At 37.2% G+C, this 20492-nt stretch overlaps 1 protein-coding gene across 1 annotated transcript; it reads right to left on the reverse strand.

Moving 5' to 3' along the window:
- Positions 1-1631: 1631 nt before the first annotated feature.
- Positions 1632-4256, reverse strand: LOC121753710 (G-type lectin S-receptor-like serine/threonine-protein kinase At1g11410). The gene is made up of 7 exons (XM_042148957.1): positions 3357-4256; positions 3184-3288; positions 2897-3096; positions 2615-2825; positions 2305-2533; positions 2076-2223; positions 1632-1988 (listed from the first exon to the last, which is right to left on the reverse strand). Exons 1-7 carry the CDS (start codon positions 4231-4233, stop codon positions 1701-1703), a joined length of 2058 nt encoding a protein of 685 aa, XP_042004891.1. The 5' UTR covers positions 4234-4256; the 3' UTR covers positions 1632-1700.
- Between the last annotated feature and the right edge of the window lie 16236 nt (positions 4257-20492).

Consider the following 20492-nt stretch of genomic DNA (forward strand, 5'->3'; position numbering starts at 1 on the left):
ATGCAAAACCTTAATTTTGAATGATGAATTTTGAATCTGAATTTGATTTTGAATATGTATGGATGGATTCTGAATCTGCTACATACCATTATGGGATGGACTTTTGAATTTCGATTAGCAATTATGGATGGATTTTGATTGTGAATCTGAATCAGAAAACATACAACTTAATAAACGTCTAAGTAGTCCATGATATTCATAATCAAGCTCAAATAGGTCCTGAACATTTTACAATTAGATGACTAATAATCCGAGATTAAGCCTAATCAAGTCAACATTTTGCTAATCGACGGTTGACCGTCAAAAATTGACGGAACCGTAAAAAAATGGACCTAATTGACACGGATTTCATTTGTTATGGACTCGTTTTTCAAAAAGTGAATGTTTTGGATCAAATTTATATTTCGGCCATATGTTTAGGACCAAAATTGACCTTTACTCTATTATAAAATAATCAATAAAGTGTGAATTAGGAGTCAAACAAACAGAATAATATTCACTCTATTCCATAGTAGTAGAGACATTTCTTTCTGGCACGGAGATTAAGAAAAAAATGCGTAATGTATTAAAGAAAAAAGATAATAAAGCAAGAGAGAGGAAAAGTAGAGATAATAAGTAACAGAGAGGGAAAAGTAAGAGTGAGAAAATGTGTTATTTTTTACTAAGAAAAGGAAATGACTACTTCCATGGAACGTTTAAAATGGAAAATGATTCTACTACTATGGAACGGATGCGGTAGAAATTTTATCAGGTTTTTGGGGCAGCCCAGTGGGTTAGCCCTATTCGGGTTGCGTGCTAACCGGTTATAATTTATCGAGCTACAAATTTCCGACCCTAACCCTCTAAATTTAGCTGGCTATTTAAGCCAATCCACGAGTTGCGGGTTGTACTGACAAGTCCTCACTAACACTACACAACCGTTTATATCTCTCTTACTTTACCAATTAAATATTAAAACTCGTGTTGAATCAAATGTTCATATTTTTCAGGGACGGAGTGAGTATGAATTATTTCCTTTTTGATCCGTCCTTGAAAAGTATGAACTTTCTAATTTTAGATCTCATTACACTACTAATAATATGGATCTCACTCTCCACTAACACTATTTGTCTGTACCTTTTCTCTTCCTCGCTTTATTAATTATGCATTAAAACAAGTGCCCAACCAAAATTATACTCCATTCGTCTACCATTAAATGTCATATTTTGTCATTTTCGTTCGTCCACCAATAAAAGTCCATTTTTACTTTTTACCATTTTTTATTTTTAAAATCCGTGTCATGTCAAATGTGGACTTATAATCGTGCATGGGGAGTACTTTCCAGGAATATATGGAGTAATAAATGGAGTCAATTAGTGGCATGTGATGTCCACCTACTAAAAATAGTAAAAATGAAATGAGACTTTTTACAAAAGACCAAACAAAAATGAAAAAATAGGATTTCTAAATAGAACTTCTAGCATTCCCACTCTTAAATGCGTATCATAAGCCCAACCAAATCTGCATATAATTCTAGTTATTTTTTTATATTTAAAAGGAATAAGAGCAAAGAAGCTTTTGGACATACATGTCACAAAATATTATAAGGCTAGGTAGTAAATATGAAATTTGTTCAAATAATAAGGCATTGATGACACTATAAATCTTATCTAAAGAATAAAGTTCCAAATTATCTTAGTAAACAATAGATGAATGTATGGTCATCTTGGCTCAATAGTAGAAACAGTTAATCCATTAATAGAGTGATTTACCTCTAATGAGGTAGTGGAAGTTTTTGCATTTACAGCAGAAAATGCAGGTTTGTTAGGTGGTGGAAGAGCTGCACTCTCACTGCTAAGCATGGACACCACACTAGACATGTTTGGCCTATCATTAGGATTTTCTTGCACACACAACAGTCCCACATTGATATACCTCAATGCCACCGCCGCCTCCGGAGATCCCTCCACCACTTCCACTCCTCTGCCTGAAGTCCACAGATCCCATGTCTGCAGCAAATTCATTCATCCAACCACATTCATTACAGAGAGTCCAAGAAGATATAGGAAATTAAATATGGTATATTTCTTGCTTACATGTCCAAGAAGATTGAGAGAGTGAGTTTGGTAGAAGCCAGTGTTCTTCTTGCCACTTATAATCTCAAGAACCAACACTCCGAAGCTGAACACATCAGACTTTATGGAGAATAGGCCTTCCAACGCGTACTCAGGAGCCATGTAGCCACTAACATTTTTAGACAACCAAATCTACATCAGTTTTCTTGCAATGCCAAACATATATAGTTGTAATTAAGAGTTTTCTTACTATGTTCCAACAATCTTATTCGTCTGAGTCCGCGAATCATTGCCCCCAAAGATACGGGCCAGGCCAAAATCTGCAATCTTGGGGACCATCTCACCATCTAGGAGAATGTTACTCGCCTTCAAATCTCTATGGATGACACGAACCCTTGAGTGCTCATGGAGATAGAGTAACCCTTGAGCAATCCCTTCGATAATGCCAACGCGTGTTTCCCAATCTAGTTTTATTAATCCTGTTAAAATTGGATTACTAGTCATTATAGTGTAGTAAGATATGTATTAATGAAGTGGTATATATAGTACTATATACTAACCGAAGAGGAACAAGTCGAGGCTCTTATTAGGCATGTACTCATAGATGAGTATGCTCTCATCTGGGGCAATGCAGCAGCCTAAGAGGCGAACGAGGTTTCGATGCTGGAGTTTTGCGATTAGCAAGATCTCATTTCTGAATTCCTCAAAGCCTTGTCCGGATGTCTTTGAGAGCCTCTTTAGGGCCACTTCTACTCCATTCAGTAGTTTTCCCTGTTTGAAAATAATTGGACAGTTTCATGTAAGTTTTTGCTCTAAAGTGCATTAAGCAATCAAAGATGAACCTTGTAAACTGGTCCAAATCCTCCCTCTCCAAGCTTTTTTTCTGGTGAGAAGTTGTTAGTTGCTGCAGAAACACTTGAATAAGTAAACATGTGCAGATCAAATTGTGTGTTGTTCTCCCTTGTTGCATCATAGGATGGCTGGTGCTCCACATTTAGGTCGAAATCGTATGACAAAAGATCATCTCCATGTTCCTTGCCTTCTGTTCAATGAGCCCAACATTGCAAAAGTGACTATCAAAAGTCCACTACTATATGCAAATACATGTAAAAGAAAGGCCTTTTAAAACCTTTGTTCCTGTTCCTCATGTAAAAGCATCGCAGAGCGCCTCCGGAGAAAACCACGACCATCGGAACCACCACTGCAATGATCACCTCCAACATTTTCTTCTTTCCTGAACGATGTACAATCCAACATAAAAAGCATATAACTCGGTGATATTAAGTAGTAAACACACCTAACCTTTTTTCCCACAATCTGCACAGAAGTCATAAACCTCTTTGGGCAGCTCAAACTCGGTGGTCCAATTGCGCTTGCTTCTGAGAGAAACAAGCTGCATCAAATTTCCTGATGTATCCAACACAACCATGGATAACACATGAGGATTCAGCACATCATATTTCATGTAACTCCCATTCTCATTTGAATGGAAACTGAAATTGTACAAGTAGCTAAGCTGAGGAGCTAAGGTAAACATATTCACATTCACATCCCAACCCCCACTGCTCCAATACACACTTGACATCTCCTTCTTCAACAAGAAAGAATGAGGATTTTCAGCAGCCATCTCCATGGAAAAGGGCCCCTCGGAAGGATCACAAGAGCTTTTCCAAGAGACGATGCGCTTCCCCCTGCCAACTGCAGCTCCAGCTAGCCAAGCATGAGTAGGCTGATCAAAACTCTGCCAAAATACTCTACTTGGCTTTGATGCATCTCTCAAGATGAGATTCCCATTATCAAGAAGCACTGCTTCAACAGTTTGTGCTAGAGTTGGAACCAAACTTGTGGACCAGAAGACGTCAAGGTGATGGTGCAATTCTAAGTTGCCATTTGGAGATAGTTTGAGGTTGAAATTCTTGGAAGTTTGGGGCAATGGCTTCTCTCTGTTGGCCACCCAAACTAGAGTTTTGTTTGGGAAATCTTTGTACCAAATGCCTAAGTAGGTGTTGTGAGAGCATGGTTTGAAGAATCCCATTTCAAAGATTCCATCTTTTGAGATTAGTGTTTGGCTCTGTGTGATGTATTCAACTTTGGAAAGTGTATCTTTTCCGAAGGAAAGAGATGCAATGAAGCATAGCAGAAAACTTGCTGAGATTAGTTTATTCCTGCTTCTCAACATGGCTTGCAAATATTATTTTTTGAATAATTAATTGAAATGAGGATTTCATAGATAATAGATTGAATTATTGTAGAAAAACTAAGTGTAGTTGCGTAGACAAGTAGTATACTACAAGTTAATTTCCAGGAAACTAGACAAAAGACCTCAGAATTGACTTATGTTGCAAAAATTAGTTTGATCTGTATTAAAAATCGGACCAGCCGGTTCGACCGCAAACCAGTAGACAGTCCTGTCCGGTTCACCCCTAGAAACCACTAGCATGTTAAACCGCCGTACTAGACAAGAGACCTCAAAATTGACTTATGTTGCAAAAATTAGTTTGATCTGTATTAAAAAACGGACCGGCCGGTTCGACCGCAAACCAGTAGACAGTCCGGTCCGGTTCACCCCTAGAAACCACTAGCATGTTAAACCGTCGTGGACCAAAAGCCGTTATTTCACTTTTCAAATTTTGTTGTTGGTAGGGTTTGAACACATTACCTCATTCTCTAAATACTAACACCTTTCCCACTACACCATATAATCATTTTGAAATATTGTGAACAATAATTATACTTATACATTAAATATGAAATTTTTTATCCACCAAAACTAATAATTTCATTTTAATTTTATATTTTTTAAGAAATTGTTAATTATAATATATATTTCCTATATATTTTAAGTATACTTTAACAATTACTAATATTTTACAAGTTTAGAGTTTATAATTATACATAGATTTTTTAATATTATTAATTATTATTTATTGTTTCCAGATATTAATATTTTTATTGTATATATTTAATTTATATACACTTTTACTATTGATATTAATGTATAATTTTATTTAAAATAACTAATAATTTATGTTGTATTTGATATTATTATATTATTTTATTCAATACTTTTTTAAGTTAAAATGAACTTTATCTATTTATATATATAATATAATTTTTTTTATCTACAATAACTAATCATTTATATATTTAATTTATTTACCGGCAAAAAATTTATGAAATTTTATCATTTATTGAAATTTAATAATTTTATTGACAACTAACTATATACTATATATGGTTAATGATTTTTGATATTTTATTAATTATATGTAAATTTTATATATTTTGTATATCGTATACTTAATTATACTATGTATTTGCAATAGTATAACGGTTCGATCAGTGATTAAACCGGTTGGACCGGCTGAACCATAAACCAATAGTTTTGCCAGTACACTCATCGGTACCATTTTTAAAACATTGGTTTGATCAATCATAAGCTTTGAATTTCATGCCTACCACACCTTTGTAAGTCTATTTTTGGGATAATATCATTTTTTTTGGATTCACACCATAATGAAGCTTTGTCCAAACTAATTACTAAACTTAGGAATTTGACCATAAAATATTGCACCCCTCTTGCTCTTTCTTCTACTTTTATTAAATTTCTAAAATTTGAATGTATGTTGATTTTATTTCACAATTCGATAGGTGCAAGCAAGGTCGGATATTGTCTAATTCAAATATGTGTTTGACTAAACTTAAGAGGTTAGACGAGTCAACTCCGGTTACTTTCAGGTTGACCGAGTCAACTCGACTTTAGATTTGATTTAATACTTATCACTTATTCGCTCTAGTTCACTGACCAAAAAAAGGTCGTGACAGCCCAGCCCCCTGCTTGTTCCATGACAAAAATGGTGACGACGAGAAGAAGATGAATGTGTTAATTATGAATTATAGAATAATGAAATAAATAAAACAATCTAAATGTTACTTTCACTAAAATAAAGTTTAATGGGTCCATTAAACTAACAACACAATATCTCTAACAAGCATACCTTAATATTGAATTTAGTTTGCAAAGATAATGCAACCATAAGGGATTTTAATAAATATTCAAAGATAAAGATGAGTGCTCAATATTTAATATTCAAAATGAGTCCAAAGTTGCATTCTCACAAATCATATATGAGTATTTATACTAGAGGCTAAAAACAACACAAAAAATATGAAAATGCCTTAAAAATGCTTTTGGGCACGTCAGCAAGTCGTTGGTCAAAACCCAGCGACTCGATGGGATTGTTTAGGAGCCATGTCACTAGGTGCGCCCCGCTGGTTTAGCACTGCTCTGTACAGTCTCCATAAAACAGCCATACTCTCTGATAGACCCTTGATCTATCAGATTAGAGCACCAACGATTCCAACGATTTGTAGTGAGAAGAAGAACTAGATGAACCCTAATTGAGATGCTAGGGGGCGATTTCCGCCATAACCGAAAATGAGAATAAGTAATTAACTTTATTTCTCAATGAATCAAAATACTATATAATTCTAAGACCATCCGCAATGGGCGGACGATGGCACGCCCGATGGCGCGCATCGTCCGCGCCATTCATCGTCCGCCCCCACTGTGGGTGTGTGGCATAGGCCGCGGACGATAGTCGCGGCCTATGCTTCGGGCGCGACTTAAACCGCGGACGATGGCCATCGTCCGCGCCATCGGGCTGCCATTGCGGACGTCGCGGACGATGGCCATCGTCCGCGACATCGTCTGCCCCATTGTGAAGGCCGCGGACGATGGCACGCAGACGATGGCACGCGGTTTCGTTTTTTTATAAATAGCGTTCATTTGTTATATTTTATTTCACACGATTTCATCTTCGAAACTTACATTTACATAATTACTATGAAATGGATTCAAGCCCCAATAGCCCTACGTTTAGCGGAGAGGCGCATTAGCCGGGTACAGAACCCGGCGATTATCGTTCGTTCGGCGACAACACCCATTACGATCCCGATTTCAGTACGGAATCGTATGGGTTGTCTGATATGTAGCCGTCGCCGCACCGCCCAACCGCATCGGTCGATCCCGCCCCCGCAGCGACCGGTGCCGCCAAGGGGAAGGCGAAGCGGAACAGGCAGCGGGCGCAGAAGTTGCCGCCTCCCGGTGACTGCGATGAGTACGCCCCCGGCCGTACGAACTACACCGGCGACGAAACTCTCACTTTGGCCCGGTGTTGGGTAGATATATCGGAAGATCCGATATTCGCCAACAACCAGAGACAGACCGCGTACTGGGAGCGCATCGCGGACCTCTACAATTCGGTCAAGCCGCCGACCGCGTACAAGCGCAAGCGTGAGCAACTCCGCAAGCACTGGGATCAAATCAAGAAGCAAGTGAACTTGTACTCGGCGGAGTTCGAGAAGTGCGCGCGGTCACAGGGGAGCGGCGAGAGCGTGCACGACGTGCGCTCTAAAGCGATGTTGTCGTATCGGTCGATGTTCGGCGAGTTCAAGCACGAGGCCATCTGGGCGCTCTTGAGGGAGAAGCAGAAGTTCCAAGGTGGAATTCTGCACACTGGTGCGCCGAAGAGGACGAAGGTCACCGAAGCTGGTGACTACACGAGCAGCGGCAGCGGCACTAACCCGGTTGACCTCAACCGGACGTACGTGGATGAAGGGAGTTCCGGCACACCGGTGTCCTCCCGGCATCCTCCCGGCATCAAGGCTGCGAAGGCCAAGGGGAAGGCGACCGCGACGTCATCGTCGACCGCTGCAACCCCTGATCAGGACCCGGATGAGCTCCCGACGCAGACGTCCACCGCGTTTGCGTCGTTAGCTACAGCGTCGATGGCAAGGACGATGTTGCAGACGCACAAGGCCCTCAAGAAGTGCACCGACCCCGAACAAGCCGAGTATCTCCGTGCATTACTCGATGAGTTGCGTAGGAAGTTGGGAATTGGCCCGACTTAGTTTTTTTCTTTTTTTAGTTGAATGGTATACTTTTTTTTTATTAAAACTTCGCCGCTTGTTATTTAGTCGTTTTTTTTACTCGTTACGTGTTATTTGAAAACAGTTAGATTAATTAAACAAAACAACAAAATGATGATGTGGCGCGTCATAGGGCGCGCTTTAGGGCGCCCCACTGCAGGTGGAGAAGGAGGAGGATAAAAATGCTGACGTGGCGAACCATAGGGCGCGCCTTAGGGTGCCCCACTGCTGATGGTCTAAACCCTAAAACATATCTTGCTAAGCAAGTAAGATAAATAAAAAATATTACAAAAGATATGCAAAATCAAATACTATTAAAAGATACGTTGGAGATTGAGATAGATTTTGACGCGATCTTGGGCATGATTTAGATGCTCGAGAGCCCTATCACTCTCTCATCCGGATTCTAATTGGAGCTTGCAAAGTACTCAATCGAAGCTTTTTGAAAGATAAAGACAATGGTGATCTTAGTAGAGAATTTAGATATCATCTTGATAGGAAGATCACTGTTTGAATTAGTCCGTAGCTCCGACTTGACTTTGTTATGTCTTCACCCTCTTCTCCGACCCCTATTAACCTATGACCCTCCATGACATTGTATTATAAGATGTTTGAACGTCCAGATTCACATCAATATTTCTATTGAAATTCAGAATGTGAATTCTAAATGATTTTTTTAAGGATTGTTTTCTTTTTTATCAGGCGGCACGTTTATTTTTTCTCTATTTGAGGTTCCATTTCAAACATGTTCTGACATCATATCAAAGGGGAGGTGAATTGTTAGAATATCCACATTCATGCTATTGCGCAAGAGTATGGATGTGAACCCTAACACTTTTATTCATTTTAATTCCCTGCTCTTCCACAAGAGCACAACACTCATATTTGTGCTCTTCCACAAGACATACTCTTACACTTCATGGGTCCCACCATTCTATTATTCAATTTAAATACTTCAATTACTAAACACATTTTCAAATATTAAGATGCATTCAAAATACCTGAAATACTATTACAAATTACTAAAAAATAAAAAACTATTACAAATACCCGAATATAACCATTGACTAATAGAGGTGAACAAAACCAAAATGAATAGAGTAAGAGAAAAAAATTAAGTAGGAAAGATAAAGAAAAAGTAAAATAACTGATGGAATAAAATAAAAGTGATTGGATATATTATTTTTTTATCAAAAAAGAAAATGACTCAACTTAGTTGTGACGAAGTACTGACTCAACTTAATTGGGAGTCTTGGGACGGAGAGAGAATGAACTTTTTAATTTTGGAATATTTGAACAACATATTAACCATACACATCATTTTATTTACAACTTATATTATTACACTCTTTACTCTCTACTAACACTACTTAGACTGACATTTCTATCTCTCTTACTCTACCAATTATATATTATACTCGTGTCGAACCAAATGTTCATACTTTTCACGGAGAGACGGAGGAGGACGTATTAGAGTGTCCATAGTGGTGGCGCCGCAGCGCATCACTGAGGGGGGGCGGAGCCGCAAACGCTGCGTGGAAGGGGCGGTTCTCCGGCGGCCGGCGCGACGGACCACTGCAGTGCACCGACCGCTGAGGCGGCGCCGGCACTGGAATTTTTTCCCCCCCGAATTTTTCTTTAAATATACCCATTCTCTCATTTTTTTTTTCTTTCACACCTCCACAACAACACTACAATTCCACGTCCATATTTTCATCTCTCTAACTAATTCATTTTTTTCATTCCATTCTAAACTCAAATCTAAAATTTTACTCAAATCATCTCTCAGAAAATGGCTGACGATGAGTATCAACGCATGTTAGATGAGGCGTTTGACGTGGTGGTTGAAGAGGTGGAGTGGGAAGTTCGGGAGGATGCGGAGAGTGCGGTGGCGGCGGCGGTCCCCATTCGATTCATCATCGGCGGTTTATCCGGCGTGACCATGCCGGGCTAACCAGTGGCTGACTTTCGACTACTTTGCCGAAAACTCCCGTTATCCGCCAGAGCTTTTCCGTCGGCGCTTCAGAATGTCGCAGCGGCTCTTCCTCCATATAGTGACGTCATTAGTTGGGCGGTACAGGTGCTTCACCCTCCGACGGGATGCCAGCCACCAGATCGGACTGTCGACGTTGCAGAATTGCACCACTGCAATTAGGTAGTTGGCCTATGTCGGACCGGCTGACATGTTCGACGAATACTTACATATGGGTGCGACGACTAGCCTGGAGGTTCTGAGGCAGTTTTGTAGGGGCATCAGGGACATCTTCGGTCCATAGTATCTTCGAAAGCCAACCGCACAAGACTACTAGAAACTGCTCGCTATGCACGGGAAGGTGCACGGATGATGGGCAGCATCGATTGCATGCACTGGGAATGGAGGAACTGTCCGGTGGCGTGGAAAGGGCAGTTCAATACTGGCTTTAAAAGCAAGCACCCGTCGATGATCCTTGAAGTCGTGGCTGACTACCGGTTCAGGATCTGGCATGCGTATTTCGGTGTTGCAGGGTCTAACAATGACATCAACGTTTTGCAGTCGTCGCCCCAATTCAATGAGCAGTGCCGTGGTGAGGATCCGAAAATCCGCTTCGTGGCCAACGGCAAGCAGTACAAGTTGTATAACAGGGGCTACTATTTGGCAGATGGGATATACCCTCAGTGGCCCGTATTTGTGAAGACGATCCGACATCCAGTTGGTCCGAAGAAAGCCCACTTCGTGCAACGTCAAGAGGGTGTGAGGAAAGATATTGAGCGAGCTTTTGGAGTGCTCCAAGCGCGATGGGGCATTATACGGTGCCCGGCACGAATTTGGCTCAAAAACGATGTTGTTGATATCATGTATGCATGTATCATATTGCATAACATGATAATAGATGATGAAGGCTCGGCTGCAGAGCGTTGGCCATCGGACGACGATGTTAGTTCAAGTCATGGTGTTGCCACTGCGCCTCTGCAAATGGGTGTACTGCGTAGTAATGAATACTGCTGGGGTTTGGAGCCCCTTGCACAGCGGAAGACATGCATTCACAAATAAATCATACATATGGATCTATTTGACCGATTATGGGATTAACTGATTCACATGTAAAACATTGAATTGCATACAAGAACGCACAAAAATCATGCTTAAGGAATTAAAATCCTAATTCATGATATTCTACGGTTTAGGATTACCGATCTGATTCTCCAAAGAATCGACGATTGCTTGCGCCTTCTCCACGTGATGTTCTTCGTACTCAACCACGAATCTTCTAATCTGTATCCCGAACTCAGATAATGACCTTTGGGTGGGCAAAGCTTGTCATAATCGAAAAAGGCTTGACTAGAAAGAAGACAGAATATCAGTTTTCTCAAAAACCGATTTTTTCGTCCACTCCCACTGGGGAGCACGAAAATTAAGAGTAAAATCACTTCCTTTTGTCTTCTATTTAGTCTCCTTTATATAGAGTTATGATGGGCCAGATTAGGGATCCATGGAGGTTGGACTTGGGCCAAACCTGTTGGACTTTTACTAATTAAATTGAGCCCCAATTTAATACAAGTCCAATAGAATATTATTATCATCCACTATAGAATAATAATATTGACTACCCGTCCAATCCCAAATTACGAGTAATCCGGGCTTTACCTCTTTAATTTATTATTTCTCGTGTTTAAGATATAAATATCCATTAATTAATTTAAGTCTGCTATTTGACTTTAATTAATTAATATCTTTTTCCAAGAGTTGTCTAGTTCAAAATCTTTATTTATTATTCTGGAATAAATTCCAACCGGCCGGGTTTCTGAATAATAAAACCTTTTTCGATCACCTCTTGAGGATATTATCAAACTGGACTCACCCAGCACACGATTCATTGCAATAACAATACTAGCACCTCTAGACATTGATCACCACTACCCAAGATACCAGGATTCTTGGATTGCGAAAAATCCGCACCATTTGATAAATCAAAGTAGTGCATAATCAATATCGTATGCTCAATGTTATATCAACAATGATTAAGAAATAACAATCACCGAGACCTCGTCTTTCAGTAAATAGCAAGAAAGACTTATCTCAACTGTTAGATCCTTCAGTGCTATACCACACCAGTGTCGTTTATTTCCTAAGGTAAGGAAACATGCGGACTGACACTGCAACCTTTCACGATAGGTAGCCAAAGCCTATCTAGGTTGTGAAATTCTATTTCTCTTCTACAAAGGACCGACTGTGTCACCTTCTGTGAACGTCGTTCACGACCAGTCTACTATGTTGAAGAATTAGACTTGTTTGCTTCTTATACATTTAAATGTTTGAGAAACATCTTATAAATGCTTAAGCAAACACCAATGCGATAAAATTACGTCTTCTCGCCTTAGGTTAAAAGTGGATTGTAGAGTTAATTATATACAAACAATTCTATCCGTGCAACATGCTCGAAATATGCTTTTCAGTATACCAATCCTAACAATCTCCCACTTATACTCAAAATCATGCTTTCGAGTATACCCACTGCCAAAACTCTCCCACTTATACTCTAAGCAGGTCTCGGGCCATGATACATCGAACTACCATACTTTTCACCTCATGTGTAAAACATGTTGCCATATAGGCATTTTGTGAAAAGTTCAGCCAGGTTGTTCTCTGATGATATCTTGGAAACCATAACATCTTGTTGCGCACTTAATCCTTAATTAATTTCATACTTCATCTCTATGTGATTGCTTAGTTTTATCAGATCTTGTTTCCCTTGAGTTAGACATATGACTAGAGTAATTATAACAAAATATAATACTCATACACATACTCGGAATCACGGTCAAAGCTATTAGGAAATTACTGAGATGAACAACTACCTTAGTAGTTTCCGATGAAACCACACTTGTAATTTTCATGATAGAGTCTATGATTTGACCAACACTCCTTCATGTTTCAGTATTCAACTCCTAGAGTGAACACATAGTCAGAGGATGACTCGATCACCGATCAATTATAAAATCGAGTCGATGTAACCTAAAGGACATAACATAGATATCTGGTAAACTAGAGCATATCGTTTAGTCTTCTTCAAGTACTATAGTATATTCTTTACCCAATCCAATGTCCTTGGCCATGGTTAAAATGATATCATGCTTCTATGCCAATGGCAAAACTAATATCTAACTTAATACACATCATAGCATACATGAGACTTCTGATTATGGAACTTGTCTCATTCTTCTTGATCTCATTCAATGTCGAAAAACACTTGACTAGAGACAAAATAATTCCGTCTAGAAAAAGAAAAACCTTTTCTTGGAATTTTCAATGCTAAAGTGTCTAAGTATTGTGTAGATGTAGGATTCTTTAAGAAAACATACATTCTTTTTCTAGCAATCTAATGACATAGATGCTTAGAATGTAACTAGATTATCTTAAATCCATCATCCTTAAACTGGGTAGACGACCAGTTTGCTACGCTAGATAACCCTCTTAGTTGTTTATCAACTTTTATAGATGTTATCATCGTAGAGTACCAAGAATACCAAATATAGTGCACTTTCAACTTTCTTGCCCTGTATTACATAACCATTAAGATGTTCCATGCAGATGATCTCCTCAAGACTCCTACTCAAAGAAACATGTCTTGACAATCATAGTACATACATCCTAATTTATGTAGGCTACAATAGACAATATACAGATCGACTTAGGCAAAAATAGCAGACGAGAATATAATTCTCTCTGGGTATAACCCTTTGCCATTATTCTAGCCTTTTGAGATCCATGCTTACACTTGCAGGTCCACTAGCTCCCACTGACTGAAATAGTCTATGGGTAGTATCGCAAGTCTTGCAAACATTCTTGTCTATTTAAGATTGTTATTCAGAATCTATCATCTTATCAAGAATGATTATCTGAATAAGTCATTGCGCCCTTGTAGTTACAGGGATTATGTTCAAGTTGATCTAAGACTGAGTCTTAAGACTCTTCTAGACCCATGAACTTATTATGTTCGCAAAGAACGCTCCCACTACGACACGACTCTTACAATCTTAGGTACAAAAGTTGATTTTCTTAGTGCATAAGTTTCTAATGGTATGACTTCTTGGTTAAGATGGAAAATATATATTCTCATTATCTTGAGAATTATCATGCTTGTTAGGCTTGTAGTTCTTCACATAATCTTCATGAAAGAATCTAGTATTCGTGTAAACAAACACTTATCTTGCGTGGAAGATTATAGAACTTGTACCTTTTCTATCATTTGGGACAACCTTAAAACATACCTCAGTACACAACTCCAATTACTTGGATACCTTTTCCAAAACATGTCTTGGAATAACTCCACACCTTGAGATGTGCTGGACTAAACTTATCTCTAGTCCACAACTCGTGTGTTGTAGAAGGTAGTGATGTTATGGTAGTTTCTTTAAGGTATAACTCGTTGTTTCCAACGTATATCCCATCAATGATAAGGTGTTATTGAGTAAAACTGTTCACTTATTGAACTTGTCTTCGAGAGACTTCGATATCTTCTTATATGACTATCCCATTCTTTAGAAGAATGCTTGGAGTAGTCAACTAGGATTTAACTCCCACTACTGATCTTAACTCATTTGCTCGTCTCCCATGGTATAAACCATTGAGACTTACTAGTCTTTCTATGTTGCATCTCTATAAGTATTCTGAATCCCTTGAACCACCAAAGGATTCTAACTTTTAGTGCATCAACCAGACTTTCTTGACCTTCAAGCTATTTAACAAGCAAGTTGTTAAAATCTCGATAGTCATTTGAGTTAGACAAAATCAGTTTGAACAATTACTAAGTACTTTCTTGGCCTTAAGTCTAAGTGCCATAAATACTTTATTGTTCATTGTATAAGAAGTTGAACTGTTGTGTTAAACTCAATCTTGTTGCAATTACATTGTTTAGATACTATGATGTATAATTTGTTTTTCTATGGTACCATGATTGATATTCAATCCACATTTCTCAATAATGCAAGCATTATAAAATGAAATTGAACATCGTAGAATCATAAATGAGTTTAGAAACTGAATATAAATTCATTCTAAACAAGACTGTACCAATAAAACAAAATCTCTAACATCAAAATAAAACAATAAAGTGAGCATAAATAAATAGCTCCCACTGCAACAACTGCCCAACTGGATCTAGATCTCTCTTTTAGAAATTGCATTGTTATCTAAGTCATTGTCCTTCTGTAGAAGAGGTCAATCCGACTCACAATGCATCTTCTCTTTGCATTTTCACCAAAATTTTTCTTGTCTTTCTTGTTTTGAGCAGACATTGATGACAATTCAGCCCTTCCCTCTTTCCATTACTAGTCTTCTGTTCGATTGAACTAAGACATAGGAAAGATGCAGCTTTAACGAATTTGTCATCTATCATGATATCTTCCTCTATTAGTAATAAAGTGAATATCATGTAGAAGGTTTCCAACTTTTAAGTACTAACCTTCATATAATCACTTCCTATTATATTTGGCGATGAACTGAGTGTAGAAACTATTTGAGTAACTGAATCAGAAGATTCCTCAAAACATTCTATCTCTTTTGGATGTTTCAACAGAATCTGGACAACGTCCTCATTGGATATCCCTCTTTCATCAATATAAACCAAGACGTGTCTTACTACTTAAAAGAAAGTAGTTTGACCTTCTATCTCAAAGAACTTGTCAAGTACATGCATGAAATGCATTCTTGAACTTTCTTTATAGAATTTTGTCGAGGAAATGGAGGACATGAATTGGTGAGTACAAACTTTAAGTTTTCAGCAATGAGAATCTTATCCATTTAATATTTCCAGTCTACATATTTTTGGCCTTCGAGTTTGATTTCATTAAGGTTCGCAGAAATTATTAAGAATTTGGCTAAGAAGAAATAAAAATATTTATCACATACTATGCTTAATACATAATTGCAAACAACCACAAAACAATTTATGTATCTCGCAGCTGCCAAAACCAAAATAAGTACGCCTCTAGGGAGGTCATACAAATTCGGATTCCAACAATTTCCTGGTCACAATACCGACGGATAGTCCAGAGACCACTAAGGTGGCATGGCCGCCAAATATTGCCTAAGCATTTACCATAAATATTTGCATCTAGGAATTTCATTTCTGTTTTGATACTCCTTCTAGGGGAGGTCGTACGCCACTAACAAAATTCCATAGCTATCTTATAAATATGTTTAAACACATGAACTTGCAATTTCACAGGATTATGGCTCCCACTAGGGTGGGTCGCGATAATATTAGAAACTCGCTTCTAGTTTAAACAAATTACTATTAAGAAGTCTAATCTTATGAACTTGCTATTTCGTAGGATTATTGCTCCCACTAAGGTGAGTCGCGATAATATTAGAAACTGCTTCATATATAGACCAATTTATGGAGACCATATACAACGCACTGTTGTAATTATCGCTTAGTCATTTTAAACATGGTTTTTGCATAATTATCACATAAGTAGATAAGGCAGATAATCCACTTAAAACAGATTAACACCAAATAAATAGATAAGTCCATTTACTTCATGGTAATTAATCACACTGGATATTTATTGAAATTATTTAATAAATCTAGGGAGATTTAATTAAATAATTAATTCTTATCTTATCCAAAACAGGAATATCGAATTTGATAAGATTTTTCTTGGATAATGATTATCCAAATTAATTTAGGATTTATCTAGATAGAGTTGAATCTATCTAAATCCATTTAAGATTATTCTAGATTTTATAAGAATAAAACCAAATCCAAAATTCAAGATAAAACTGACCTTGGATTATCCTTATCTAAATCATACCAGGATATTTCAGGATGAAAACAAATTTCTCCAAATCCATAAGATAAAGATAAAACCCAATCATTCCAAGATTTAAAGAAATCTTAGATTATTTAGAATAAGAACCTAGAATATAATTAGGATTTATTCTAGATAAAATTAATTTTATCAAAATCCACTTAGAAAAGGATTATCTTGTATTATCTTTATCCAAATTTATCTAGGATATTTTCTAAATAGAAATAAATCTATTTATATCCAAAAATTAAGATAATCTATAATTAATATTAATTTAATTCAAACATGATTTAACTAGATAGAACTAAATCTATCTTAAATCCAAAAGATAATACAATACTGGATTAATAATTATATAAATCTACTAAGATATATTCTAGATAGATATGAATCTATCAATATCTATAAGATATAGATAAACTTAATTATCTAAATCACATGGATATTTTCTTAATAGAATTAAATCTATAAATATCCACAAGATAAAGATAAACATGGATTTTAATATCCAAATCTACTAAGATATATTCTAGATAGATATAAATCTATCAATATCTACAAGATATGGATAAACTTAATTAATGTTTATCTTAGTCTATCTAGGATTTATTCACATAGAATTAAATCTATATAAATCCATAAGACAATAAAATTAATTGTTATCCAAATTTATCTAGGATTTCTCTAGATATAATTAAATATATCTAAATCCATAAAATGAGGATAAAATCCAAACTTTATTAATTTATCTAGTCTATCTAGGATTTATTCACATAGAATTAAATCCTACGTAAATCCATAAGACAAAATAAAATTAATTAGCATTATCCGAATTTATCTAGGATTCATCTAGATAGAATTTAATCTATCTAAATCCATAAAATAAAGATAAATTTCCAATTAATCCATAATTTAATTAAAAATTAAATTTTTAGATAATCCAATTAAAGATATATTCATATCTTATTCTAATTCATATCTCGAAACATATCCAAAATTAATTCCTAGGGTTTAGGAAACCCTAACTCAATTTTGGAAAGGTTAGTCGAGTCCCACTCAATTCGAACTCCGTGCAACTGCTGATCGGAATTCTACCGTCACAGCACTTCGAAAAACTCAATTCGCACAGCTTGGCCAAATTCCCAGCTCGGCCAGTCTGCTGTGCAGCTGATGCACAAGGTCGCCCAGCTGCCGCCGGTGATGATCACCGCAAACTGCCGCTGCTCGGAGATGTCGCTGCTGCTGCAAACAGCCCGACGTCGCAGCTTGTCTAGCTGGTCGGCCTGCCCAGTATCGCAACAGCCTCCACCGCGCTGCTGCCCCGTGACTTCATATTGACGCCGCCATCTTGGTCAAACAGCCCAGCCCGATAGCTAAGGGCAGTTAGCGTCTTTCTCTCGTCACATCCGGAATGGACGACGCAATCCGCCATGACGCCAAACAAATTGATTCACATATTTGATGTTATCAACAATAATAATATTGTAATTCAATTCATACATCAAATAATCAATATGTAATCATTATATGTTAGAAGTCGGCGATTCAAGCATAACGATTCACAATTCGAAAATTACGGCAACAACATAAAATAATTCAAATCCATGTAATCATTACATGTATATAATGAATACAAATTGAATATTAAGTATACTCATTACAAAAATATAATGAATTATACAAACTAATTCACGTGATTGAATTGGTCAAGCGTCATTGTCGCAAAAACATGAATTTCGTGATCTTAAAGTTCGAACTTTGTTTACACGTTAAAAAACACATAAACAACGAACACAAATATGCGATCAAGCATTTCACATAACATGAAATTAATCCACACAATCAGAGCCAAAAATTGGCTATGATACCAATTGCTGGGGTTTGGAGCCCATTGCACAGCGGAAGACATGCATTCATAAATAAATCATACATATGGATCTATTTGACCGATTATGGGATTAACTGATTCACATGTAAAACATTGAATTGCATACAAGAACGCACAAAAATCATGCTTAAGGAATTAAAATTCTAATTCATGATATTCTACGGTTTAGGATTACCGATCTGATTCTCCAAAGAATCGACGATTGCTTGCGCCTTCTCCACGTGATGTTCTTCGTACTCAACCACGAATCTTCTAATCTGTATCCCGAACTCAGATAATGACCTTTGGGTGGGCAAAGCTTGTCATAATCGAAAAAGGCTTGACTAGAAAGAAGACAGAATATCAGTTTTCTCAAAAACCGATTTTTTCGTCCACTCCCACTGGGGAGCACGAAAATTAAGAGTAAAATCACTTCCTTTTGTCTTCTATTTAGTCTCCTTTATATAGAGTTATGATGGGCCAGATTAGGGATCCATGGAGGTTGGACTTGGGCCAAACCTGTTGGACTTTTACTAATTAAATTGAGCCCCAATTTAATACAAGTCCAATAGAATATTATTATCATCCACTATAGAATAATAATATTGACTACCCGTCCAATCCCAAATTACGAGTAATCCGGGCTTTACCTCTTTAATTTATTATTTCTCGTGTTTAAGATATAAATATCCATTAATTAATTTAAGTCTGCTATTTGACTTTAATTAATTAATATCTTTTTCCAAGAGTTGTCTAGTTCAAAATCTTTATTTATTATTCTGGAATAAATTCCAACCGGCCGGGTTTCTGAATAATAAAACCTTTTTCGATCACCTCTTGAGGATATTATCAAACTGGACTCACCCAGCACACGATTCATTGCAATAACAATACTAGCACCTCTAGACATTGATCACCACTACCCAAGATACCAGGATTCTTGGATTGCGAAAAATCCGCACCATTTGATAAATCAAAGTAGTGCATAATCAATATCGTATGCTCAATGTTATATCAACAATGATTAAGAAATAACAATCACCGAGACCTCGTCTTTCAGTAAATAGCAAGAAAGACTTATCTCAACTGTTAGATCCTTCAGTGCTATACCACACCAGTGTCGTTTATTTCCTAAGGTAAGGAAACATGCGGACTGACACTGCAACCTTTCACGATAGGTAGCCAAAGCCTATCTAGGTTGTGAAATTCTATTTCTCTTCTACAAAGGACCGACTGTGTCACCTTCTGTGAACGTCGTTCACGACCAGTCTACTATGTTGAAGAATTAGACTTGTTTGCTTCTTATACATTTAAATGTTTGAGAAACATCTTATAAATGCTTAAGCAAACACCAATGCGATAAAATTACTTCTTCTCGCCTTAGGTTAAAAGTGGATTGTAGAGTTAATTATATACAAACAATTCTATCCGTGCAACATGCTCGAAATATGCTTTTCAGTATACCAATCCTAACAAATACTTGCTCCAAGCTTTCACCGATATGCGCAGGGAAGGAGAACATCTGGCATTCCAGGCCGATATGGTGGAAGAGCTCTGGGCACGTAGGGGAGCGGGCACATCGTGATAGCCACGACAACGGTTATGTGTTTAGTGATTTTAGCTAATTTTCATTGTATAATTTTTCAATATTAATAATACAACTAAGATTTGATTTTAATAATTTTTTAAATTAGTTAAGTTTTTATTCGTGATTATTTTCATCAGATAATTTTTATTCTGATCCAATTAAAATACACTAACAATTGAATAAATAATGTGATTTGTGGTTGTGGCGTGGCAGTCTATTGGGTTGGACAAATGTTTGTGACTGTGGCATGGCTGTTCCG

Source organism: Salvia splendens, chromosome 11, assembly GCF_004379255.2.
Source record: "Salvia splendens isolate huo1 chromosome 11, SspV2, whole genome shotgun sequence".
Taxonomy (NCBI): Eukaryota; Viridiplantae; Streptophyta; class Magnoliopsida; order Lamiales; family Lamiaceae; genus Salvia; species Salvia splendens.